A 25,104-nucleotide genomic window follows, 5' to 3' on the forward strand; every position below is an offset into this window, starting at 1 on the left:
ACAGGCTGCGGTTGTGGCTGTTCAGCATGAGACTTCAAGAGAGGGTGGAGCAACTAAATAGCTTTTGCTTACCTCAGATTCCAAGCTCCTTAAACCCACTAGGACACTGCATTTTTTTTTAACACGTAGGCCCTGATTCTGCCATCAGATATATGCAGGCATGTCTGGGTGAAGTTACTGACTTAACCAGCATGACCAAACTATGCAGAATTGTTGCCACAGTGCTGTTGAGGGAATGAGGTAGCCCATCCCTCCTGGGAGAGACCTCACTGCCGGCATCGACAAAACTCAAATGTAGCTCCCTCCTTATTTCAGTTCAGCTGCTCCTCTCACACTGGCCTGTGGCCTCATGCTCCCACCTGGAGCCAACCCTCTCATCTCACTGCTGAGCAAGGTACTTTCTCCTCTGTCACCACCATCTTGCTACATGAGCTCCTCTCTGCCTTGTTCTTACTCATGGGTGCGGGAGCTTCACTAGGTCTTCTGGATGTAACAGTGGTTCTGGTGGGGGTGCCAGCATCCTCAGCTGGAAAACTCTGTACCTAGTTGTTATCTAGTCTACCCCAGGGCTCACATCCTCTGTGTGTGTGTGTCTGTTTTTCCTGCAAGTGATTTCTGATCTTCTCATCACCCCTGCTTGGCTTTCTTCTAACATTGCTCTGAATTGGCCTGTCTCAGCCTGTCTTTGGCACTGAGGTATTTGATGAACCTAATTAGGGTTTGATGCTTACCACTGGGACTTCCCTAATCTAATTATCTCTTGATAATGAGGGATCTCCCTGTCTCCTGCTTTGCTCAGGTCATTACTTTTCTTGTGACCTGTGAATTCCCCTCATAAGTTTTTTCTGGTTTAGGGTTACCTCCTACCTTACCTCTCTTTGGCTTTCATTGGGAACATACAGGTAGAAATGGTCAGAGTGGGCCAGACAGGATTTCCTGTCTTCAACAGCAACCAAGGCCCGGTGTTTCAGAGGCCAGTAGAAACCCCAACCTGCGCCTGACTGTGCAATATTATACAATATCATAACATAGGGAAAGGGAATTTACTGTACTATATCTTGTCATATGGGACCACCAGTATTTCTTCCTGACCCGTGCTAGAGATCAGGTTGTACTCTGAATGCTGAAGAAAGAGAGCCATTGTTTCCCAAACATTTTTGGCATACCCACTTCTGTTGAGACTCCCTTCACCACTTGGGCTCATGTCCAAATTTAGCTCCCTTCTTCCCTGAGTTCAGCCACTCCTCGTGCACTGTGCCTCATGCTCCCACTTGCAGCCAACCCACCATCTCACTGCTAGGTTTCACTTCTAGGGCCACTATCCCACCACGTTGGTTCCTCCATGACTTATTGCTACTCATGGGTAGGGGGACTTCTCTAAGGCTCATAAGATTGCCTTCTTGAGCCCTGGTTTCAGGAGAAGCCGGTGACCAGGATGGGGTGCTGTGAGAAATACTATAAGAACGGCCACACTGGGTCAGATCAAAGGTCCATCCAGCCCAGTATCCTGTCTGCCGACAGTGGCCAATGCCAGGTGCCCCAGAGGGAGTGAACTGAACTGGTAATGATCAAGCGATCTCTCTCCTGCATCCCTCTCCACCCTCTGACAAACAGAGGCTGGGGACACCATTCTGTACCCATAGTGGCTAATAGCCATTAATGCACTTAACCTCCATGAATTTATCTAGCTCTTTTTAAAATCCCTATTATAGTCCTAGCCTTCACAACCTGCTCAGGCAAGGAGTTCCACAGGTTGACTGTGCGCTGTGTGAAGAAAAACTTCCTTTTATTTGTTTTAAACCTGCTGCCCATTAATTTCATTTGGTGGCCCTTAGTTCTTATATTATGGGAACACGTAAATAACTTTTCCTCATTCACTTTCTCCACCCCACTCATGATTTTATAGACCTCTATCATATCCCCCTTGCCTGGTTGTTTTCATTCTGGTTAAAATGTATGATGATTGCACCCTTCCACCACTTCTGCAGCTACAAAAAAGCCACCTCTGGAGCATGTCCAGTTTCAACCACTGAACTATTTCCATCCAAGAGGAGAGATGATTGTGACTAAATAACAATAAAATTTGTTTGGGGCAAAGACTGTAATTTACAAAGTGGAAACATGCCTCTCTCTCTCACTAACTCCTATCAGAATCCAAGTTAAATGGGGGTGGGTAGACAAACAGTATTTCTGGAAGAATAATTATGGTGTCCTGTTGGCGTCCAGTCTGGAAGAGTTACTGTCAGTCTAGCCCAGTTTGGAATTACAGCATAGAACAAATCTCATTTTAGGTTTGCTGATGTTCAATGAAAGCCTGGAATGTAAACGTTGTCTTTCTTCAGTGGATGTGCCTGGAAGTGTGGTTTGCTTTGAAGGCTTCCTTAAAAGACATGTGCATCATATATAGGAATACAGGGAGCTAGGAAAGAAGTTTTGAGGGCCCTTGTCCATTTTCCCCCTTGCCAGGGCAGGGTAGTTTTTTTTCGGTACATTTTCTAGTGCTTTCCACTCTATTTTAAGACAGGTAGTCATGCGGGATGCTTCTGATGTTGGAAAACTCATCCCTTTTGCGTGAGTGACTCTTTCTATACGACCTCTCAAATCCACAGTTCCTTTATTTCTGATCTAAGGTGTTTTTAACAATGGAAGTGAGGGAACATAGTTAATGTTGGGACTGCACTGAGGGATATATCAGAAGTAGGATGAGGCCCAGGACATCTTCAATTGTGTTGGTGACTCTACCATTAAATTGCAGTGTGACTGTTGCAGTCAGATGGCTAGCTCTCCTTCTGCCTCCTTTCTAGTCTCTCTGAGTGCACCTCGCAGGTGTTTCTCCCTGGGTGGAATCTGGCCGTTCTTCCGCTCTTAAGCCAGAGTGCAGGGACTGTGATGGGGCGCACCATTTGCTGCTTGTCTGGTGCCTCCTCCTGGACATGGTAGGGATTAGCTCTCAAGTCCAACAGCCTTCCCCAGGGTCGAGTCATCACACCGTCTCTGTGTTTCAGGTAGGAAGCTCCTCTTCCCTCCCAGGAACCGCCATGTCCTCTTCGTGACTCAGCCAGGTCACTTAGCGTCCCCTGTTCCAAGCTATATCAAAGGCTTCTCTTCAGCAGTCCTAGGCAGACTTCCCATTCACTGCCACAGGTGTCGCTCCTTCAGGGGCCGGTAAGTGAGTCCAAGCCCCTCCTCTGCTCCAGGTTCCAATCTAGGGACCTTCAGTCCCCCCAAGTTCTGCGCTTTGCTCTTCCAGCCCTCACTGCTCCTTCTCTTGAGGGCTTCTTACCCCTCCTGGTTCCACCCCTTTCTCTAGGAGAACCCGCTCCAAACCCTGCTTCCTCTTCCCAGGGAGTGGCTGCTCGTTCCCTGCAGCTTCCCCTGTCTGGGGCCAGCTTCCTGTCTTTATAGGCCCTGCCTCTCCCTATGCCACTGACCCTGCTTCCGGTCAGTTCCCTGCTCCCTGCCTCTGACTCCAGATACAGCCTTAGAGTGAACAGGCCTTAACTCCTTCCATTCTTGTGTGGGGTGAGCACCCATCACAGGTACCCGGCCCTGAGGGCCCGATTGCATTTCCTCCTCAGTCAAATCCCACCCATCTTTGCAGGAAAGCAGCCGTTTGCCTCCTGGGCACCCTTTGCCCTCCTGCTCTCACCCCCCAGTCCCTGTTAGTGGTCTTGACTGCTCATTCTCTTGCAAAAGTGTTTTGTCATTCATCTGGGGCAAGAAGCAGTTATGGGGCAAATAATGTCCTTCCCCAGTGGGTGAAAGAGCTCGCCTCTGCCTGGCTCTCCTAATGTACACTCTGTGGCCATGAGAGCAACCCTTAACATGCCCTTTAAAAACAAAGGGCCAGATCCTCAGCTTGAGGGCACTGTGCTGATTTATACCAGCTGAATATCTGGCCCAGAATCTTTAAGTGAGGGGTTCCCCCCCGCACCCCGCCAGTAGGCGGGATAATAGATAGGGAAGGATTTGCTCTGGAGAGATTGCCTTACATCAGGTTGCAGCTGGATTCACACCTGCTTGCGGAAAGCCGATAAGAACAAAGACAACAAGATGAGCTTTAAAGAGCTCAAGAACTTCCTGAAAGAAGTGAACATTCAGATGGACGACAGTTATGCCAAGCAGATCTTTCAGGTAAGGCGGGTTTACAATGGGCATGGTAGTGAATGGGCTGGCATGGGGTCATGTTATAAACATTTTAAACGTCTGTTATAAGACATCAGATCTCTTCAAGTAAGGGATAGAAAGTTAAATATGAACCTTTATTTTAAAAATAAAATCTTGCTTTCAGTTAGGGTGTGTCTAGACAACAGGGTTTTTTTTTTTTTTTTTTTTTTTTTTTTTTTAAAAAGTAGCCTTTTTTTGAAAAAACTTCACCTGCGTCTAGACTGCAGCTGCGTTCTTTCTAAAGTAAATTGAAAGAACGCGGCAGTTTTTTCGATCACGGTAAACCTCATTTTACGAGGAATAATGCCTTTTTTCGAAAGTACTCTTTCGAAAAAAGGCACTATTGAATGCAAACTGCTTTTTTGAAAGAGAGCATCTAGACTTTCAAAAAAATTGGCTCGCTTTTTTGAAAAAAACTGCTTGTAGTCTAGACGCTCTCTTTCGAAAGATGCTTTTTTGAAAGTTTCTTTCAAAAAAGCCTCTTTCAAAAAAGGCTTGTAGTCTAGACATAGCCTTACTGACATTATATGATGACAAACTGATGGAGTAGGCAGATTTCAGAGGGGTACTCATGTTGGTCTGTTTCAGCAAAAACAATAAGGAGTCTGGTGGTACTCTAAAGACTAACAAATTTATTAGGGCATAACATTTCATGGGATTCCACTTTTTTTTGTGGAAGAGCAGATGCACTCTTTTGGAAGCCCTGTCTTCCTCCTCCCACGAGGAAGAAGGGCTCTTCCGGAAGAGGAGGCCTTTCCGAAATTTGGCCCAGTGTAGATGGGCCAAATTTCAGAAAAGCGTCTTCCGAAAAAACTATCAGAAAAAGGTACGCAAATTGCGGAGCACAATTTGCGTACCTTTTGCCGATAGATCATTGTAGTATAGACATAGCCTCAGATGCTGAAGAAGAAAGAAAAGAAAAAAATGAAGGGATACAGAGATGGGAGTGTGACATCAGTGTTAATTCGATCAGAATGGCTTTGGCTCATCTCCAACGGTGATGAGAAGGTGAGAGTACCTGAAGGGGAATTTATCTATTGTAATGTGAGAATCACTTCATGTTTTTCTCAAATCAGACATTAAGAATGGCAACATACAAAAACCAAATGGGAGCACTTTAATCTCCCCAGACACAGAGATTTTGACTTGCAAGCTGCCATTCTCAAACACAAAAACACTTCAGAAACAGACTGCAGCAAGAAACTGCTGAACTGGAATTTCTTTGCAAACTTGACACCCTGAAACAAGGTTTAAATAGACACATGGAGTGGTTCTCACATTACAAGAGGTGATTTCCCACTCAGGTGCTCTCAGCTTCTCATCACTGCTGAAGTGGAGCCACATCCACTCTGATTGAATTAGCACGGATGTCACACTCCCATCTCTGTAACCCTTCCTTTTCTGGGGGTTTTTTTTCAGCATCTGAGGAAGTGAGTTGTATCTCAGGAAAACTTATGCCCTAATGCAGAGGCGGCCAACCCATTTAACAATAATGCGGAAAAAATGCGAAGAATTTCTGCATCAGAATTGTCAAGCAAAAAAACCCCAAACCCCCAAAACAGAATTGTCGAGCAAAAACAAAAAATTTAAAAAAAAAATTTTTTTTAAATGGAGGCTGCCCCTTTAAGATGTCTGCCATGTTGGGCGCCATTTTTAAAACCCTGCAGCTCCAACCTGGTAAACACAGGGAAGCTGGGAGCTGGCAGCAGCGGTTTGGAGGGGGGTGCAGAAGCGGTTTTGCAAGCTGCATTTTTGGGGGGCAAGAGCTGCTTGCGAGCCGTGGCTTGGCCATGGCTGCCCTAATGCCCTAATAAGTTTGTTAGCCTTTAAGGTGCCAGGAAACTCCTTGTTGAATTAGTAGAGAGTTAGTATTTTCCCACAAATTACCATAGACCCCAGTTCTGCTGCAGGGCTCTACTGTTGGAGCCTTAGACTGCAGGTCCTAGCTGTTGTTTGCATAGAAGATAGGCATGTCATCTTCTCATGCTCCCCTTCCCTTACCCTAGTTCTGTGGAGACCTCTTTGTGGCTATGTCTACACTACAGGCTTCTTGCGCAAGAGCGTGTCCACACTGCAAAAGCAAGAGAGCATCCAGACTGCATGGACACTCTCTCGAAAGGAAATTCTGATTGCTGTGAACAGAATGGCCACCAGGGCACCTGTGCTTTTTTCGATTGCCTCTTTTTGCTCAAAAGCCCCCTGGTCCCCATCCACACACACGTTTTTGCGCAAGAGCTCTTGCGTAAAAAGGAGTTATTCCTTGTAGAAGGAGGAATACCTACACTGGAAAAACCCCTCTGTTCTTTCATTTTACTTGAGCAAAAATGCGCCCGAGGTGTGGATGCTCTGAGTTTTTGTGGAAAAATGGCCGTTTTTGCACAAAAACTCGGTAGTATAGACCTAGCCTGTGTGGGAACTCCACCTGGGCTCGGGGGAAGGTTGGCCAGAAAATCTCTACCAACTTTTAAATTACTCAGAATTTCAGGAGACACAGCTGGGCGGGTTAGTAAGCTACTTTCTCTGCTTCTCTCATCCTATGTCACTTTTATTGTGCTAGTTGTAAGAGAAGAACAAAAAGCTGAACTGTTTGTCAAAGTTGTGGCTTGTAGAACACAACAAGCCACTGGATAGTTTAGTTTGGCTCCTAACTCGGCAGCCCAACTGCTCCCAAAGCATTCCAGTAGTAACTTTCCATAGGGAGCAAGAATACCAGCCCCCCAAAGACCTCATTATCATTTTGCTAGAGGAGATGGCAGGGGCACCATGATTGTCTTCTGTGCAATTAGTACGGCTTGGCCTAGGTCCTAGTAGGATGGTTGGTAAATTGAAATGTGCATTTTGTTTGTAAGATTCAGGAATGTGAGCATATCTTGCATTTATACCATGCCTACCATCCTGAGGGATCTCATAGCTTCTTATAACACTATACACACATGGAACCCCTGAAATGTAACTACCTCCGAAATGGTATACAGGCTGGGTCTCCCTGGTCCAGCACTCTCGGGACCTAACTGGTCCTGGATGAGGGAGTTTTCCGGACAAGGGGAGGTCATTTCTGGTCCCCCTGTCACCAGCTTCCCTCAGAACTGGCCTGGCCGCCAGCTGGAACCTGCTGCCTGTCCCCACTGTGGCTTGCCAGGTTCCCAGCCGTCAGGCAGCCTGACAGGATGCATTGAGCTCCTGGCCCCTCCAAGCAGCTTTGCTGGGGTGTGCCTGCTCCTGCTCCATTGGCAAGCCATCTGGGGTGCACTGGGCTCCTGGTACGCCTGTTCCCACCCCGCTGGCAGCTCGCTGCTGGCACCCCACTGCCCTACCAGCCACTGGCCTTCCAGTCACCAGCCCAGCACGGGGCTCTCTGGTCCTGGAACACGTTGCTGGACCCCAGTTTAGAGAGGTTCAACCTATAAAGCATGGTCTTCAGCTCTCAGGGCCGGGGATGGAACCTTTTTTGGCCAAGGGTCTTGAGGCAAACCAAGTAGTATGCAAATTTTGAGATCTGTGCAGAGTGGGTCGGACTTAGGTTTTCAGAGTCCCACCTGAAAGAACATCTCGACCTAATCAAACTCAGTGGTCCAGAAGCCTCAGCTGTGGATAACTGCTGTCTTGTTAGTTAGAGCAAGCCAGTCATCAAAATATCTAGGTAGGTTGCTAGAATGCTATACGGAAAAAAAGTTTTCAGTCCTTCTCCCCTCTGTTTACAGCAATGTGACAAATCCAAGACCGAGACCTTGGAAGATGAAGAGATAGAGACATTTTATAAGATGCTCACTGAACGGAAGGAGATAGACGAGATCTTTGCAAAATATTCCAGTAGCGAAGGGATCATGTCCAGGGACAACCTGCTGCGGTTCCTCCAAGAAGAACAGCAGGAGAAGGATGGTGACCCTGAATCTGCAGTCTCCCTGATTGATAAATATGAGCCCAACGAAACAGGTGGGTTGGCAGCACTGACTGCTGTTTGGGTTGGATTCCAAAATGCTCACTATGGGTCGAGCAATTCCCTGAACGGTTTTGTTGCTGTTTCCTTCTGCAGCCTTCTGTGTCCTTGTATTGCATCAGCCAACAGATGGTTCATTTAATAATAATCCTTGTAAAATATTTAGCATTACTATAGCACCTGTCCTCTGATAATCTCAAAGGCCCTTGCACAGGTAGTGTCATTTCCATTTTCCAGATGGGGAAGCCGAGTTACGAAGAGGTAGATTGACAATAGGACTTAGGCACCTAACTGCCACTTTAGGTGCCTAAATCCCAGAATTAGGCCCCACTGGGATTCACAAAGCTCCTGCTCAGCTGCCACCAAGCTCTGTAGGTACCTAAACTCACTCAGAGCCTAAATTTTTGGAGTAAAAGCTCCCCAGGTCCCTTTGTTCCTGCCTCTAGGCATGTGCATGGCAGCTCCAATGCACATGACTGGAATACTGGTATAGAACAGAGGTGGGCAAAATATGGCCCATGGTTGTATCTGGCACATGATAACCTTCCAGCTGGAGCTGGAGAAAAAAGTCCTGTGGCCCAGTGAGGAGCTCGGGCACTCTGCCTGCCTGCCGCGGCCCCAGCCATGCGGCTACCAGAAGCGCCACGGCCGGAGGCTGCTGGCAAGTGTCTCTGCATGCTTCTTGGGGGAGCGGGATAGCATGTCTCCTCGCGCCGCTCCCAGCACCATCAGCATTGGCCAGAAACCACTCTTATCCCTTCCATGGATATAATAGAAAGTGTGGCCTGTGACAACTTACCAAAATTCTTGGAGTGGCCTCCCTGTAAAAATTATTGCCCGCCCAATGTATAGTGGGATAAATCCTGCTCAGGAAGGACAAGCAGGGAGACAGAGGAGGAGATGTTGTCTTGTATATCAAAGATGTTTCACTGAGGCCGAGATGGAAATAAGAGACGGTCTCGTTAAAAGTCTGCGGGTAAAAATTAAAAGGGGTAAAAAACAAGTGTGACATCCTGGTAGGGATCTACTGTAGACCGTCTAACCAGGAAGAAGAGTGTAGATGACGCTTTTTAAAAACTAATAAAACCATCCAAAGCACAGGTGTTGGTGGTGATGGGAGATTGCAGCTACCCAGACGTATGTGGGGAAAATAACACAGCGGGGTGCAGATTATCCAACAAATCCTTGGAATGTATTGGAGACAATTTTTTATTACAGAAGGTGGAGAAAGTGACTAGGGGAGAGGCTGTCCTAGATTTGATTCTGACAAACAAGAAGGGACTGGTTGAGAATTGGCAGGTGGAAGGCCACTTGCATGACAGTGGATCATGAATTGATAGAGTTGGTGATTTCAAGGAATGGCATAGGGAAAACAGTGGAATAAAGACAATGGACTTCAAGAAGACAGACTTCCGCAAGCTCAGAGAATTGGGAGGCAAGATCCTGTGGGAAGCAAGTAAAAGGGAAAAACAGTTTGAGGGAGTTGGCACTTTTTCAAAGAGACACTAGGGCTACGTCTATATTGGCAAGGTTTTGCACAAATACTCTTTAACGCAAGAGTTTTTGCGTTAGAGTATTTGAGTAAGAGAGCGTCTACACTGGCACGTGCCTTTGCGCAAGAGATTTGCTTTTGCGCAAGAGCATCCATGCCAGTGTAGATGCTCTCTTGCACAAGAAAGCGCCGATGGCCATTTTAACCATAGGGCTTTCTTGCGTAAGAAATTCATGTTGCTTGTCTACACTGGCCTCTTGTGCAAGAAGAGTTGTGCAAAAGGGCTTATTCCTGAGCGGGAGCATCATAGTTCTTGCGCAAGAAACCCTGATTTCACACATTAGAACATCAGTGTTCTTGCGCAAGAACTCGCGGCCAGTGTAGACAGGCAGAATGTTTTTGCGCAAAAGCGGCTGCTTTTGTGCAAAATCTTGCCAATGTAGACGTAGCCTAGGGATATCAGAGCAAACTGTCCTACTGCACAGAAAAGACAAGGAAGTAGGGATGAGAGACCGTCCCGGTTTATCCAGGAGATCTTTTATTACTTGAAACTCAAAGAGTCCTATAAAAAACAAAAATAAGGTCATATTACAGAGGATGAATATAAACAGACAGCACAAGCGCACATGGACAAAATTAGAAAGGCTAAGGCACAAAACAAGGTTAAACTAGCTAGAGACAGAAAGAGTGACAACAAAACATTCGACAAATATATAAGAAGCAAGAGGAAGACTAAGGCGAGTTAGTCCTATTACTCAATGAGGGGAGAAAGACAATAACAAAAACAGTTTAAATAGCAAAAGTGCTAAGTGATGTTTCTTTCAGCTTCCACCGAAAAGGTTAGTAACGATTGGACAGCTAGTGAATGCTGGTGAAAATGAGGTAGGAGCTGAGGCTGAAATAGGAAAAGAAAAAAAATGAATTAGACTCCCACTGTCTATCTCTCCTTAGTTGTTGCATAGGGAGACTAGGCACCCAACTCAGTGTGTGGAATCTCGGAGATTTTCCAAGCACCAGAGAAGCATGGTAACGTTAGACAAGAACAGGTAACCCAGAGGGCGGATGGGGTAGCAGGCTCCTTTATTGCAGATATTAATTCTGTCTCGGAATCCCCACCCCCAAACCTGGGATCTGAGGCTACGTCTACACTACTGGGTTTTTGCGCAAAAACCCGCGGAGCGTTCACACCTCAAGCGTGTCTTGGAGCAAGTAAATTCACAGTAAATCAAAAGAACAGAGGGGTTTTTGCGGTGTAGGTATTCCTCTTTCTTCGAGGAATAACTCCTTTTTGCACAAGAGTTCTTGCGCAAAAAGGTGTGTGTGGATGGGCACCAGGGGATTTTTGCACAAAAAGAGCCAATCAAAAAAAGCACAGGTGCTCTGGTGGCCATTCTGTGAATGGCAATCAGAGCTTTCTTTCGAGAGAGCGTCCATGCAGTCTAGGTGCTCTCTTGCGCAAAAGTGCATTGCTTTTGTGATGCAGTTTTGTAATGTGGACATGCTCTTGTGCAAGAAGATTTTATGGAAGATCTCTTCTGCAAAAAGCTTTTTGTGCAAGAAGCCTGCAGTGTAGACATAGCCTGAGTGAGCAACAAATTAATCACAGATACACCTTTTTATCTTAGTATGTAAATATGTTTATTAATTACATCACCCTTTAAGTCCTAATTTAATAATGTGAACGCCTATATAACACATAATGATAACCATATGATAAATATAACTATACCCACCCTTGTTTACTGTTCACAGCTTTTCAGTAGATGTAAGCAGTTCTTACATCACAAAACTTCTTAAATCAGCAACTTGCAAGGGGTAAAAGATATGTGACCCCGAATGTATACTTCAGAGTGAATGGGAATGGATAAGGAGGTAAGGAAGACAGCATTGTTAACACATAGAGCGTTCATTAAAAGTTACATCCTTCGTACAGCTGCATGCTTATCTATTGCAGGGGAAGCGGAGGGGGTGGGGGGGAGGAGTTGCCCCCGGACTTCACACTAGGGCGAGGGTAGGGAGAAAGGCGTCAGTGGGTCTGGGACCACCTGGCCCTGCCGCAGCAGCTGTGGCCATGTCAGACCTGCCTGCGCCATTCTCCCTGACTCGCCTTAGCATGGCACCATAGGGCAACTTCCCCCCCCCCCCCGCCCTCCTCCTCACTACACCCCTGATTTATTGTGAGCAAGCAGGAAAGGAGGCATCCAAGCAGGTCTATAAATCAATAGAAGCAGTGTCTGCCTGTGCCGTGCTGTGCACCATTGCTGTGCAACTACCAAGACCCCTTATTTAACTTTTACACACCCCAACAGGTAACGCTCAGCATCTCCACGCCTGCGTTTCCGAGCCAGTCTAGCCTCAAGAGAATGAGAACCTTTTGCAACTGGGGTGCCTAAAAATGCATAGGTGCCTAAATCCATATTTAAGCAGCCAATTAAGAGACCTGCATTTTAATAGAGTAAATAGAGGATGACTGTAGATGAAATGAGTAACCACCACGCAACATCTGAGTTTGAAGGTTCAGGAAAGCAAAAAGGCTGGGCTGCATCTGAGCTGTCATTGGAGCAGCCACGCCTGCTGATGGCGGTGGTAGGGAAGGGGCCCTGGGCCCTTTATATTGCCACTGAAGTGCTGTGCCATGTGCTCTGGGTGGCTCTTGAGGCTGACTGGTGGGGGGAAGCCTGCTCTGGGTGGTGCTCCAGGCTGCCAACCCTGCCCCTCCTGCACAATGCCACGCCCTTTCCTGGAGCCGGCTGCCCCCACCTGGCCCCTTTCAGGAGCAGGCCGCCTGGAAAGGGCATGGCCTTGAGCAGGAGGGGCAGGGCTGGCAGCCCGGAGCACCACCCAGAGCAGGTTTTTCCCCCCCACCAGTCAGCCCAAGGAGGTTTACAGGATCTGTCGAAAAGGGCTTTCTTTCTCGACAGATCTCCCTCTAGACTGCCGCTTTTTGCTGACAAATTGCTGAGTCGGCAAAACATGGCAGCCATTTTTATGCAAATTAGGCACAGGATATTTAAACCCCTGCCTCATTTGCAATGTCGACCTGCCTAATCTGCATCCCCCTGCTGACAGAGGGATGCAGTCTAGACATACCCTTAGTGTTTCCTTATGATAGAGAATTTGAGGGTTGTGAAGGGCATATAAAACTAGATGTTCATTTTTTATTCTGAAAGCATTGTCAGGCAGCCTCTTCTAAACATAAACATCTTCACAAAGGCCAGATTCAACACAGGCAGCTGACTGAAGTCAGTGGGAGCTGTGTGCAGGCAGGCGTTTGTAGGTACTATTCTTAATCCTTTCACATTTGTTTCTTTGTGACTCAGTAATCTTGCAATGCCCATTGACCAGGGCATGAAGAGGGGTTACAGGAATCTCTTGGGTCTGGTATGTGTATATTGTAGTTCACCAAAGAATGTAATGTGAGGTCTTAGATAAAAGCCAGTGTCACATGAGTCATCAATATCATGAAACACACGTACGTAGGTAGTGTGAAGAGTTCTGGGCACACATGTTTGCTAAAAATGGCGTCTTGTGTCTAGGGGCTAGTCAACAGCAAAAGTGAAAAACAGGTTTTCTGTCAGACAAGACAAGTTTGTCTGTCTAGCTGTGTGCTGTCCCGCCTGAACCAAAGGCTAATGAAGGACTGTGAAAACTTCAAAGCAAGAAGAGTAGCCATGAAGAGGTGAACAGTGGGGGATGAGGTGTGGAGTCCTATATGGCGGTGCTCATTAAAGTCTTGCTCTGGTACATCTGGGAGACAAAGATCTGTCATCATTCACCTACGATGTAAACTGAGAATGAGTTTGCTTCATGAAAGAAGGGTCTCAGCCAGGCTTGGTTGAAACCATTGGAGACAACGTTGAGTGAGAGGGATCTCAGTGCTGGGGCTTTAAGCACAGTGGTGATCCTAAGTTGAATCTTACAGGCTGGTGTGTATCACTCCTTTGGGAACAGCAGGCCTGGTCATTCTGTGAGGAACTGAACACCACAGGGAATGCGCTGAAGACTCGGGAGTTGGTGTGTGCCTTTAGCTAACCTGTTCAGGGAGGGTATGTCTACACAGCAGTTATTTTGAAATAACAGCCGTTATTTTGAAATAACTTTCCTAGCATCTACACAAGCCAACTGCTATTTTGAAATTAATTCAAAATGGCGGAGGGCTTATTTTGAAATTGGTAAACCTCATTCCATGAGGAATAGTGCCAATTTTGAAATTGCTATTTCGAAATAAGCACTGTGTAGACGCTTATTTCAAAATAGGGGGCCTCCAGCCCTTCCTAGGGTACCCTGCTGGCCATCCTGGCCACAAGGTAACTTCTGACCTGATGCCCTGCCGGAACTAGTTCTGGCTGGCCTTAATTGCGATTCAGTGTCCAATTAGTATGGACGCGCTGTTTCGAAATAGCAAAAAGCTATTTCAAAATGCATTTTGTGTGTAGACGCATTATTTCTAAATAAGATATTTCGAAATCACTATTTCGAAATTAGATATTTTGAAATAACGCTGTAGTGTAGACATACCCAAAAAGTGCAGGACTGGAAGGCCATGCTTGACTAGCCAAAACCTGGTTGTCTGAGAGTTGACCCATAACGAGTTACAGACAAGACTTCCTCACTTTAGGACAGCTGGTGGCGAGCGGCCTCACAGCCCAGGGTATCTTTAGGCTGTTTCATATTCTTCCAAAGTACCAGTGTCATATTTTCACCAGTGGTATATATTTCTTTTATCTGGCAGCCAAGAAACAACAGAACTTGACCAAAGATGGTTTCCTGATGTATCTGCTGTCTGCTGATGGGAACATTTTCAACTCGTCTCACAGTAAAGTTTACCAGGACATGACTCAGCCCCTCAGTCACTACCTCGTGTCGTCTTCGCACAATACCTATCTAATGGAAGACCAGTTGAGAGGGCCCAGTAGCACAGAGGCCTATATCAGGTAAGGGGGGTGGGATCTCTTAACACTGATTGTACAAGTATTCAGAGCACACACAGACAGAGTTGGCCCTAAACAGAATGTTCAGTTCCACCCTTGCATGAACTAACCCCGACCTTATTGCTGGTTGTTGTGTCTACCAGCTAGTGGCCAGATGTTGGTGTGGTCTCAATCAACTAGCACAACAAGAAGCTTCTCTGGAGCAGAGCCAACGGACAGTATTGCCAACCCATAAATGTGCAATAATCCTGACTCAGGCCCCCCAAATAAGGAGATTTTACGAAATAATTAAATGTTGCATTCTTTGCACCTATCTTCTATTGTTGGGGATTTCATGCGTCATGTTTTCAAGCTGTTTTCTGAAGCCACAAGGGCTAACAGTATGGTGGTTTTTTTTGGTGAAAGCTGGATTCACAGGCAATAGCCTGATTTCAGGAGGAAACCCTACCTCCCCATCACGTGAATGACGATCAGATTGTGAGAGTTAGTTACAATGAGTAGGTGCTCTGCTATTGTAGCTCTTTTCCTACTTGATGGGATTGTCGGGAGGCAGCAACGCTCTAGCCAAAAGCGATGGGGAGGGGGCAGAGAATTTAGCTCAATGAGTTGGTTTCATTAGTTATTTGAATGCTTTTTGCAATATCAGGAAATTACTTAATCCCATTTCCATTGTGGTTAACTCTATGGTTCCTACGGGTCTTGTAGCAATGCTTATAGGCGATGAGTCACTTTAAGCATATGGGGAATTACTATATTCATTTTAGAGAAGAGTGGAAAGATCGTCTTCAGAAGCCTAGAGTCATGGATACCGGGGACAAGAACTTAAATGTGAAGACAGGAAATGACTGAACCAGACAGTGCAGGGCAAGGGCTTCCTGAGCACACATTCACAGTGGAACTTTCTACAAGGGATTTAATCACATGGCTCTCATGAAACGACAGTGGAGTTCACCTAGCTCCATCACTGAGCATGGCTTTGAAAATGCATCCCTAGCTCCTTTTCAGATGTGCGTGAAGTGTTCACAAGATCTGGGCTCTGTGATTGTGGCTTCCTTGGTCTATTCTCTTTGTGCCTTCGTCAGCCTTTTCTTTATCTGCTCTTCACCATCTCTGGCCTTCCCTAGCTCCCTTGTCTCTAACCTCTCTGTGCTTTTTGGATTCCCCCTTACCTTCAGCCGCCCCGAGCTTTTCCCATCGCCCCTCTCCTCAGATTCCTTTTGTGCATTGCTGAGCTCACTCGTCCGTTTCTCTGAGCTCTGCTCCTTTCATTGACGCCGCGCTTTCTGGATCTCCACTCTCCTCAGTCCCCTCCTTTCTTCACTCGCTCTGCACTTGTCAAAGAGCCTTCCCTCTGCCTTCGGTGTGTATTGAAATGCCCATATGCGATAGCATCCCCTTTGTGCGGGGGAGAGGTGGAAAAACCCAAATGCCCCCATTCTTTGTTTCCAGAGCCCTGACCAAAGGCTGCCGTTGTGTGGAGCTGGACTGCTGGGATGGTCCTAACTCAGAGCCTGTCATTTATCACGGCTACACGCTCACCTCCAAGATCCTCTTCAGTGACGCCATAAAGGCCATCAAGAACTATGCCTTCAAAGTAAGAGCAAAGGGCAGGGGAAGGGGGGGAGGGAAGGGGAGCATCCGGCAGGGGAAGGGGGGGAGGGAAGGGGAGCATCCGGCAGCTTCATTTCTTTTCCCTGAGAACAAACAAGCAGCCATTCAGCTCCAGGGAAATATTCCACTTTGTGCGTGCAGAATGGAACCAGCCTACTCGCGTTTGTCACTGGGCCCTCTCTGGGCTGCCAGCCCTGTGCCTTGTCCTCTGCAGTGAGCCGCATCGGAGGGTTATCTGAGTGCCGAGCCCGCTGGGGCAGGGATTGGTTGGCATTATACAGGGGTGCAGCTCTTCGCACCATGGTACTCTACCACAATGAAGACAGTAACCATTAGCGAGAGCCATAACACAGGTGGGCAATGGAAAATGTAGGCAGTCATCTTAACTCAGCTGCTCAGTTCCTGCTTAGCTTGGCTGTGATGACTCCGTCTTATTTATCCAGAATCCAAAAAGCATTCTTGGACTGTAGCGAAATCCAGGCATGTGCCTTTGAGGGACTGAGAAGAGATATTCCCTCTCCCTTCCTACTGGGAGTAAATTACAGGTTTTAGCAATCACACCTGGGCTGACGTCCTTTATACCAAACCTGTCTGTCCAAATTCCCTGGAGGCTCAGGCTTGTTCCTCTTTCTTTAGTTAACTTGCCTTTAGAGCCGACATCCAGCTTTCACCAGGGTTTTAGGGTGCAGATATCAGAAGCCGACAATGCAAGGAAGTATCCAGGAGAGTGCACAGTGGGTAGCCCTTTCCTGGCACCCTAAAACGTGTTGGGTGCGAAAGCGGGAAAGGAAGAAATGACTTGATGATATAGGCTGTCTCTCGTCACACTCGTATCTGTGCATGTCATAGGACGTTGCTTTCAGAACACCCCTCTGAGGTCAGGAAGCATTCTTCCCATTTTACAGATGAGGAACTGAGACACGGGTAAAATTAAATGACTTATTTAAGGTGTGTGAACCACTGGAGCCTTTCTCCCTGTTCAGTTATCTAGGCTCTATATTACTCTTCCCGGAAGGCTTCAGTAGATGGCTACCCAAATAGTGCCGTAGTGAAGTGAATGCGTCTTTGAACTCTCTGTACTGCTGTGTTAACACCCTGGTTTCCAATGAAACGTGCTTTTTGAAAACTGCTAGCAGCAGTGTGTTGGTTGTGTAACACACAGAGGGAAGAGATGACCAGGTGTTAACCCACAGTGTGTGTTGGTTGTTGTCTTACTGCAGACCTCTCCATATCCAGTAATCATTTCCTTGGAAAACCACTGTAGCCTGGAGCAGCAGAAGATGATGGCGCAGCACATGAAGCAGATCCTGGGGGACATGCTGCTGGTAATGCCCGTTGAAGGGAATATATCAGACTTCCCCTCGCCAGAGGTGAGTGCCACGTTAGCACCTTGTGTGCTGTTACACAGCCTATACTCTTACCGGACTTGGGTACTATCACTCACTGTGATAAGGAGAGTCACTGAGGAGTCTCGCTTGATGACAGGCTCTGTGGAACTCAGGGGAGTTTCTGGTCCACTTGCGGAGCTCAGGCCATGTCTTCAGGCCAGTTACAGGGATAGTGTGTGCGGGGGGGAGGCACATGCCCCCCACACTCTGAGTGGGAGGACCAAGGGGCCAGCCAGCAGCTGGCAGGGCCAGAGTCTTTGGACGGTCCAGGGGCTAGTGGAGGGGGCCTGGTGCCCAAAGAAGGGGTCTGCCCTCCATCCCCTTCCCACACGCAGCAGAGGAGGAGTGGAGCAATGTGACCCCAGCTCGCTCTGTTCTCCCAGTGCGCCTACTCGGGGGAGGGAGCAGGACTGACCCTGTGCAACCCACACACCTGGTGTGGTTCACTGTCCCATGGAGTGGCACTTAGAGCACTTCCAGTGAGAGATAAAAACAAGTGAGCTCTATAGCCTAAACTCGGAGCCAGCTGGCTTTATCACTCAAGCTGCAGAGGCTCCTACGCTGAGGTCCCAGGTTCAAATCTGCCTGGTGGCAGTTACGCCTGCAATCACTGGAGGGAAACAGAGTCATGCAGCTGGGGTAGCAGAGTAAGCTGGGGCCACGTTGCTCTGCTGCTCATGAGTGGTGGTGGGGGGGACAAACCCTCACTACTGGCTATACCCCCCCCTGCTGGCTATGCCCTGAGACAGGACAGGGGTGGGGGAGAAGGCAGGGCAGGGGCCTGGAGCAGAGGGGAATTATTTTGGCCCTTTCCCAGGCTGACGGGTATCACATGGCAGGTAGCCATCCATAACTCCCCTCACCTGCTGCCCCCCCCTCCCCTTAGCAATTGCTTTCCCACAGGTCTGAGCCAGTCAGCTGGGTACTATAGGTCTGTTCTGTATACGCTCACCATACACAGAACTTGGTTAACATCATCTTCCATTATCTCACGTCCACAGGACACTTAGTTTCAGTATGTAGGCGGGGAGGGCCAAGCTTCTTGGGAGAAGTGACTGGGTGAGTTGTCTCCAGGCTTCTGAACTGGGGGGAGTTGATCTCTGCTGGATTGTAAGCCAGAGGGGAAGCACCGCTTTGTACTGAAAGAAGAAAGGTCTCAGTGGCTTACTCCCTGCTGCCCTTGGAATCCTCCATCAGGATTCCAGCTAGTTCCTAGGGAGCAGAGAGCGTAAGGGAGACAGCCATGCTGCATGGATTTCCCCTACCCCTTCCCTACCCCCGAGCGCATGGGGAAAACCAGTGCAAGCAACTGCAAACCAGGCTGTCGTGTTGCATGTCTTCCTACTGGGGGGATTCTGAGGGCAGCGGTGGCTGGGAGGGGAGTAAGGAGCCTGGCTCTGGCAGAGGCTGCGTTCTCACAGGATTGTGAGGAGGGAAGAGACTGGGTGGCCGTGCACATGTCTGGAGATCCTGGCATATCAGTGTGGCCCAGCAGTTTGGGGAGCTGATCCCCAGACCTGATGCCGGAGGGAGGGGTCCAGCAGAACGAGGAGGTAACTCAAGGAGCTGACACTTATGGGCCATTGGCTGGCTACTACCCATGCAGCTAATAATCCCCTACTGGTCTGAACTTGTTAGTGCTGTTGCAGAAAATTGGCCAGATGCTCTGCTGGGAGTGAATCAGCGTAGCCTCCTGGATGCCACCAACACCATTCTGTGCTAGCTGAGCATCTGGCCAGCTCTGTGACGCTTCGGCCCGATTCCAAAACACCAGCCCATGGAGGAAAAGAAACAGTGACAAAAATGACCTTGGATTAGCGAGGACCTTTTAAAACTCTTTTTGCTCAAAGCTTCCTTGGCCCAGAAAGTGTTGGGAGGAGTTTGTGGATGGGAAAAATCCGATAGTCAGTGTGGGAGTGAGCAGAGGAGAAAAGCAGTCAAAAATACCATAGGAATTTGGCATGTTTCATGTTGTGCTGTGTTTTAAATCATTTGGGAGAGTGACTCTGTTTTTGTCTAGTGCTTCGCAAAACGTGGTCCTGTTCCTAGGCATTGCTGTAATAAACACATGGGCTTTATTTTGTTAATAAAAACACCGCTGCTCCACTAGGACCCTTGCAGTAGGGAAAAGAATTGCACTCCATAGTTCAGCACTGTGCCAGGGCTAGTGCAGGAATAGGAGCCACCCCAAGGTTGGGGATTGAATCAGATTTTAGTGAGCTGGACAGGCAGGCCCTTGAGAGATCTTGTTACTGACTTTCCCTGTCCTGACTCCTTGTTTGCCCTCAGTGCAAAGTCCTGAAATCAGCAGTTGCTGTTAACTCAGAGGGCTGTTAACGCTTTGTAGCCCAATAATACATTTCTATATATAAACAAATCTTTAACAATCATTAAAAAATAAAACGGGAAATAATAAACCAAACAAAAACCAAACATTTTGTACATTTTTGTTTCCTGCAAGCTGTCTGATCAGCACTCTGGCTCCTCCGATGGACAAAGGGGTAAATCAGTATCGCTGCATTAAAGTCAATGGAGCTGTGCTGATTTACATCGCTTGAGTACCTGGTCAAGTCAGCATTTTTTTTTTAAGGAAAAAATAGTGGTATAAACATAATTCCTCATGTTTTTTTCTCCTGTACTATTTTGCCATCTGCTTAACATGTGTACCCAGTAGAATCTGGTGTCAAGACCAAATTGGTCACTGTTGTAGAAAATACTTTCATTTCTAATTGATACATAAAAAGAAAAACCTTCCTTGATTTTCCACTTCCTAGAAAAGAGGGAAGCAAGAGGGGACAATGAATTTGTTATTAGGAAATGGTGTGTCCATTTCTTTTCTGTTTGCAATCCGCCCCCAGCAAACAGCTGGAAGGCTGTAAACAAAATGCAAAGCAAGAGACACCACGGGTGAATCTACACTGGGCCACTTATTCCGGAAAAGCAGCCACTTTTCCGGAATAACTTGCCAGCTGTCTACACTGGCCGCTTGCTTTTCCGGAAAAGCAGTGACGAGCTACTGTAAAATTGTCAGTGTTTTTCCTGAAAAACTATGCTGCTCCCGTTCGGGCAAAAGTCCTTTTCTGGAAAAACTGTTCCGGAAAAGGGCCAGTGTAGACAGCACAGTAGTCTTTTCCGCAAAAAAGCCCCGATCGCGAAAATGACAATCGGGGTTTTTTTCCGGAAAACCGCGTCTACATTGGCCACAGTCGCTTTTCCGGAAAAAGTGCTTTTCCGGAAAAGCATCCTGCCAATGTAGACGCGCTTTTTCCGGAAATACTTATAATGGAAAACTGTTCCGTTTTAAGCATTTCCGGAAAAGGGTGCCAGTGTAGACATAGCCCACATGTTGGAGTCCTTTGACTGGGTAGTTTTAGTGCTGAAAGAGATGGACCCCCCTGCAGGAAAAGGGAAGTGGACACAGTTTAGATTCACACTAATACATTACCCTGCTGTGTAGGACCTAATCCTGCAAACAGTTACTGACTTGGGTATTCTCATCATTGCCTGCTCTCACCGGGGCAATTCACTTCATTCCTCAGGGTCAGCAAAAGCTCCTGCACCACTTAAGCTGTGCACCGGGGTTGGCCAGGGAGGCCCGCTGACAGATGGCTCCCCCCTCTCCCTGTAGTTTGAAAACCACTGCTCTAGAGGAATCCGTTGGGTTAAATATTAAAGAGCCCTATAAACCACCCCGGATTGATAGCGTGGATGGCTCTTGTGAGACCCTGGCCATTCTAGCCTTTACCCAATGACTCCTCACAGGCCTTTCGTCCTAACCCTAACTCTGACCATTCAGACCTTTAGCCAGGGGTTTCTCACCTTGCCTGCAACATCTCCCTTCTCAGTAGCTGCCTCTGAGGCCATTGCTCTGTGCTCTGGTGGGCCCAGAGTGCTGCTGCCCACCTCCTGGCCCGCAGGAAGACATGTGGCCGTACCCTTGGCTCACTCTCCATGGAGCGGCCTCCTACCCCTCTCACCTACCCGGGGCTCGATTCACTCAGTGTCAGACAGTCTGCCTGAGTCAGCGCCATTGTTGCACATATCTCCTGCAATCCCCGGTCCACTGTGGGTGTGTCTACGCTCAGGCCTGCCGACAGGAGGGGGTGTGTGTGCAAAGGAGGAATGTAATAGTACCATCAATTAACCGATAAGCAAAAGCGTATAGGTTAGTGCTATAGACTACATGCTTTTCCCTCCCTCCCACCCTGGCTAGTAAAGTTTTTAGCAGGCTGCCCAGCAGCTCTGCTCAGTCAATGTTCTTGCGCAAATACTCGCGGCCAGTGTAGACAGGCGGCAAGATTTTGCGCAAAAGTGGCTGCTTCTGCGCAAAACCATACCAGTCTAGACGCAGCCTTAGAGTATGTCTCTAAAGTCGAATCAAGCTACGCAACTTGAGCTACGTCAATTGAGTAGCTGAAGTTGAAATAGTTTAATTCGACTTTTGGCGCTGACTACATTAGGGATGTAAACGACTAATCGATTACTCGATTATCCGATAAACAAAAGCTTATCGGAGAGTCGACACACTAGTCGACTAGTCGCTTCCCCCCCCCCTTGCTGCCTCTATCAGAAAGAGGCAGCATGGGGGAGAGGGGGCAGAGGAAGGAGGTGCTGGGGGGAGCTGGCTTAAAAGCCAGTTCTCCCTAGCTCCAGCTTCATGGGAGAGGGCAGGGGCGCAGCAGTGGGGTTCCACCTTTGAAATGTTTAAGAGTCCCCGATGGGGCTCTTGTACATTTCAAAGCAGAAGCGCTGCATGGAGCCTGGGGCCAGCGGGGGACTCTAAGTGCCGGAAGTGCCCTTCCCTAGAGAGCTCTGGGATAAAAAGGCAGCATCACAGAGATACAGTACCAGTAAGGCAGAGAAGTAATAACTAATCGCCACGCAGGTGGTGTTTCTATACAGTAGATACAGGAAAGATGGGCCCAGTATCTGCATGGAAGAAGGCTCTTGCACTAGCGGGATTATGTTCACGCCTGTGGAGACTAGAGTGTCAGAATGAGACCTAGAAATCATCCTGTTTGAGTGGGATGTATGTGGTGCCTTGGCCTCTGAGCAGGGCTGAGTTTTTCCTGCTGGGCCTAGGTCTTAAGAAAGGACAGAGAGGAATAGGGGAAGCTGAGGTACTGCTGGGAGTAGGGAAGGTGTAAAAAGAGGGAAGCTCTATGGAGAGTGTCTAAAAAAGGGGTTTTCAGCTGGATCCTGAAGTGAATGCAGAGAAATGGAAGGGGCATCAGATCATTTAGCCTGACCTACATGATACCACAGTCCTTCCACACCTGCACACACACTCCGGCAACTGCAATTAGACCAACGTGTAACACCCCTAAGGGGATGCAGCTATTTTATTCCCTAAGCAAAGAAGCAGAGGGGCTAGGATGTGACAATCCTCAAGGCCCCAGCAGTGTGAGTGAGCTATACCCCAATGAGGAGAGGTGCTGTCTGTTCCTGCTGTATGTTGCCTGGTAATTGGTACCCCGCTGTTGGCAGCTTTCAGTGCCAGGGGAGTTGTTCCAAAGGAAAAAGCTGATTTGTGGTGTCTTAATAAAAAAGGAAGCTCGGCTCCTTTATGAGGTTCCAGTGGCAAATTTCAGTTTAAGCCACAGTTTGTGGCAAGGCCAGTAAAATCGACTGTAACGTGTCAGGCTGGTCTCTGCTGAGACACGGTGCAATGTGCAAAGAGAGTAATTAATGTTCTTTGGAAATGGCTTTAAAAAGATCCCTGGTTTACGACAGTGCTGTTGTCTAACAACAGCTTTACTGTTGTCCTGCCATCACAGCACACAGACGTATAGAGGCAGGATTGTTCAGTGGTTAGAGCGCTAGTTGTAGACTTAGGAGACCCAGGCTCAATTCGTTGCTACATCACAATCTTTCTGTATGACCTTGGTTTCTGTTGTTATATATATAACAGCACAAGAACTACCTGTCAACTGTAGGACTCGTGTAAATGAGGCTAATTAAGTGGGCTGGATGTGTCCCACACATAGCTTTTAATGTGGAAATGCAGATGTTAAAGGGAGGAGAAATTGGCTTTGCAATGCACCAACCAGTTAATGGCTTTGTTCAAGTGCAGGGTAATGGTGTCAAATCTGTAGATGAACTGCAGTTCTGCAGACTCTCTTTGTAATTGGTTAGTGAAATTCCTTTGTAGAAGAATGGCTACTTTTAAATCCTGGATTGAATGACCAGGCAGGTTAAAATGTTCCCCTACAGTTTCCGTTACCATCCCAGATGTCTGATTTGTGTACATTTATCCTTTGTCACAGAGACTGTCCAGTAAAGCCATTTTCTGTCCCTTTAACATCTGCATTTCCACATCAAAAGCTATGTACAGGACACATCCAGCCCACTTAATTAGCCTCATTAACACAGGTTCTACACTTGACAGATACTTCTTCTGCTGTTATATATAGCTCTTGGTTTCTGTTATTTCCATTCCAGTTCATCTGACGAGGTGGGGTTTACCCATGAAAGCTCATGATACTATATATTTTGATTAGTCTCTAAGGTGCCTCAGGACTACCCATTGCTTTTAAAGTTACAGACTAACAGGGCTACCCCTCTAAGATATAAATACACTGAAGACTGTGGGTGCTTTGTGTGTGTGAGTGTGTGTGTGTATGAGAGAGAGAGTTTGAGATTCATGAATGGAGGAGTGTGTGTCATACAAAACCAAAACGGTTAATTCACAGATTCCATCTTTCCTGGGGAAGGTAAGGACAGCGCTGTGGCCCGTGGGTGGGATTTTCCGACAGACAGGAGTCAGTGGCACATCTCCTCCTGTGTTTGCTGGGAGCAGAGCTGGGCCAGTGCTACATGCTCTTGAAGATCCCAGCTCACTGGAGTGAAAAAGGAACAAGCTGCAGCACATGCGACTGGAGTTCATGCGCGGGAAAGCCAGACGGGACCATTCTGGTCCTCTCGCCTGCCCTCCAAGGAAACGCAGGCCAGAGGATGTCACACAGTGATCCCTGTCACACAGCGATCCCCATCACTTCTGTTTGAGCCAGAGCAAAACTTCTAAAGAGATGTCTAGTCTTAGTTTTAAGACGCCAAGTAAAGAAGATTCTACCCCATCCCTAAGTAAATAGTTCCAGTGGTTCATTGGAACTGTTAACAGTTTGCCCCTTGTGTCTCATCTAAACATATCTAGCTTCAGCATTGGACCCTAACACGCTTTCTAGAAATCTCTCTCCTATGTCGGTGCTCGGAGACTGTGGTCAAGTCACCCGTGACCTTCTTGTGGGTTCTGATAAACCATGAAATGCAAAAACTGAATGTCTTGGGCTAGCTACTCGGCTGGGGCAAAGTGACATTGCTGTATTGGAGGATGCTGATCTCCTCCAGCGGTGGATCTGACATCTAACCTCTTCGTTTTGCTTATAAAGACTCTGTCTCTGAGACGTGCTACAAAGCCAGGGTTCGCCTTGAGATTGAGCACAGAACAGATTCAAAGCTGTGCCCTGTACATTGTCCGAGATACTGACGAATGCATAGTGATCATGTGGAATCCTGGAATCCTTAAGCCAAATCCTTGCTGGCACTTATTGGCATAATTGCACTTTTCAGCCATGACTC

At 47.5% G+C, this 25,104-nt stretch overlaps 1 protein-coding gene across 3 annotated transcripts in view; it reads left to right on the top strand.

Moving 5' to 3' along the window:
• PLCD1 (phospholipase C delta 1) overlaps positions 1-25,104 on the top strand; it is a 90,396-nt gene that overhangs the window by 46,578 nt on the left and 18,714 nt on the right. For all 3 annotated transcript variants that reach the window (XM_006120569.3, XM_006120570.4, XM_075922869.1), the window contains 5 exons: positions 4,005-4,134; positions 7,869-8,100; positions 14,329-14,530; positions 15,977-16,121; positions 17,359-17,508. In XM_006120569.3, the coding sequence (XP_006120631.3) occupies positions 4,005-4,134; positions 7,869-8,100; positions 14,329-14,530; positions 15,977-16,121; positions 17,359-17,508 (859 nt within the window). The remainder of the gene's footprint in view (positions 1-4,004; positions 4,135-7,868; positions 8,101-14,328; positions 14,531-15,976; positions 16,122-17,358; positions 17,509-25,104) is intronic.

The sequence above is a fragment of the Pelodiscus sinensis genome, chromosome 2 (genome assembly GCF_049634645.1).
Source record: "Pelodiscus sinensis isolate JC-2024 chromosome 2, ASM4963464v1, whole genome shotgun sequence".
NCBI classification, from domain to species: domain Eukaryota; kingdom Metazoa; phylum Chordata; order Testudines; family Trionychidae; genus Pelodiscus; species Pelodiscus sinensis.